This window comes from Punctularia strigosozonata (genome assembly GCF_000264995.1).
Source record: "Punctularia strigosozonata HHB-11173 SS5 unplaced genomic scaffold PUNSTscaffold_2, whole genome shotgun sequence".
Lineage (NCBI taxonomy): Eukaryota > Fungi > Basidiomycota > Agaricomycetes > Corticiales > Punctulariaceae > Punctularia > Punctularia strigosozonata.
In genome coordinates, this window is record NW_006767434.1 from 809,698 (window position 1) to 811,915 (window position 2,218).

The 2,218-nt window shown below is 56.6% G+C and overlaps 1 protein-coding gene across 1 annotated transcript; it reads left to right on the plus strand.

The window, feature by feature from the left end:
- Positions 1–1,050: 1,050 nt before the first annotated feature.
- Positions 1,051–2,017, plus strand: PUNSTDRAFT_130615 (uncharacterized protein; the record flags this gene model as incomplete). The annotated part of the gene is made up of 3 exons (XM_007379867.1): positions 1,051–1,284; positions 1,354–1,935; positions 1,994–2,017. 3 exons carry the CDS (start codon positions 1,051–1,053, stop codon positions 2,015–2,017), a joined length of 840 nt encoding a protein of 279 aa, XP_007379929.1.
- Positions 2,018–2,218: the final 201 nt, after the last annotated feature.

Sequence of the window (2,218 nt, forward strand, 5' to 3'; positions counted from 1 at the left end):
CCCTTGGTCACCGCTTTCTGGCTGCTCTTATCATCCTTTGATGCTGGTCTCCTGGCTACATGCCTCCCATCCGTTCACATCAGTTGGCATCAGTTGGTTGACCACACAACTGATGCAACCGGTCCAACAGTCAGTTGGTTGCTTAGATCACTGATTCCAACTGTCCATCTCCACATGCTTGATCCCTATCTCCATAGCTTTGATATCTCCCTTTGTTACCTGTTACCATAGCTTCCATCATAGCTGAATGTATTTAGGGAGCAGGGATGGAGCCCAGAGTCCTCAGACTTCGACTCACAGCTCCATTCCCTTGCTCCCAGGTCTGTCCCTAGTTGTATCTCAATAGACTTCGACTCACAGCTCCATTCCCTTGCTCCCAGGTCGCTACAGCGCGTCAGACACCCTCCTACGCTGTTAGGTTATGAGCCCTGCGCTCTGACCGCTTGTTTCGACGCTACTGCTGCTGCACACATGCCTCTGCCGCTGTTGCAACCCTCCTGCCTTCCCCAGGCACTCCCTGCACATCTGTGCGGTGCTCTACGCTCCCCAGCGTCTACCTGCGCTCCCTGCGCCTCCTCCGTCCCCTCCTGCGCGTTTCCCGTGCTGCCACAGGCTTTAACAGTCCCTTGACCTCCTGTGAGCGCTTGTAGACACATAGGGCTTCCACAGCTACACATAAACACTTGGGTGGGCAGAACTTGGAGTGGGTCTATCCCCGTCTACCTTGATTGGCTTCGCCGCCTTTCAGCCCTGGAATAAGCCACACCGGGTATCCATTCCTTTGTGTGTGTGGCAGGGGTCAAGTTCGTGTCTGTGTGTGGCTCTCCCCATCTATAAGTAACTAGTTTTGCGTGATTTGCGTGATCTACGGGCTCTTTTTCGCTTTTCTACCTAGTTAGATAGCTTAGACAGACTCTTCTTCGCGCCTGGGACGTCCTACACGCACCGCACACCCTCCTACACCTCCACAACTCGGCTCACCTCGCCCTCCTTGCATCATCATCACCACCATATCTCACCTACTCCACCTCACTCCAGCATCAGGACACCATGTCCTCGTCTAAAGAGCTCACCTCCTCTCGTCGGGTTACGCCCCTGAACGACGTCAACTATGCCCAATGGGCGAAGGAGATGCGGGCCTACTTGGCCGAGAACAAGCTCTGGTTCATAGTCATCGGAACCATCAAGGAGCCGAGTGCAGGGGACCCGGAGCACATCACCTACCTCGAGAAGTCGGCTCAGGCCGCTGGGGCCATGTTCCTTGCTGTTGATGCGTCGCAGCATGTTCATTTCACCGGGATCGAGCTGGATGCACCTCTGATCTGGGCCAAGCTCCAATGAGTCCACCTTCAGAAGGTGTCTGGGGCGCGTTACAACGCTCTGGACGCTGTTTTCGCCGTCAGAAAGCAGCCTGACGAGTCCTTGCCTTCCCTGGCCTCCAGGGTGGACACCCTCGTTCAGACCTTCAAGGACTTGTGCCCGGACAGCTACACGCTCGAGCAGCTGCTCGCAGATCTAGCTGCCATGTCCATGCTTCGATCCCTGCCCCAGGAGTATGACTCCTTCACTTCAGGTCTCATTCAGCGGGATGCCACCAAGTCTGAGATCGTTCAAGCCTTCGTGCGGGAGCATCAGACGCGGAACGGCCGCCAGGATGGTTCTGCCTCCGCAGAAACCCTTGCCATGCGCGTTGCAACGCCTACAGCTAGCAAGGCGGACCTCCTGTGCGATTTCTGCGAGATGAAGGGTCATGACGAGGAGCACTGCTTTGCCAAGCGCGATGCGCGCTCTGCTGCTCGTCAGAAGGCTGCCGAAAGGCGCCAGAACCGCCGGAACAACAAGAAAGGAGGCTCACAGCACGCCCAGGAGGCTGCTGCAGTCCCCAACTCCACTCAGGCCATCTCTATGGCTTATGCCGTGGAGCACGCCCTTGACGTGAGTTCTCCTGCCTTGAACGGCCCTTCACGCGATCCCAGCGCTGATTGGAACGCAGACACAGGCGCCACTTGTCATATGACGCCTCACCGTGACTGGTTCTCTTCCTACAAGCCCCACAAGATACCCATTCGCCTTGCAGACTCCAAAGTGATCTACTCGGCCAGTGTGGGCTCTGTGCGCTTCATGCCGCAGATAGGAGGGAAGCCTGGGCGGTTGCTCGAGTTTGAGCGTGTCCTGCATGTTCCTGACCTCGGGTCTAGTCTCCTCTCTGTGCTGTATT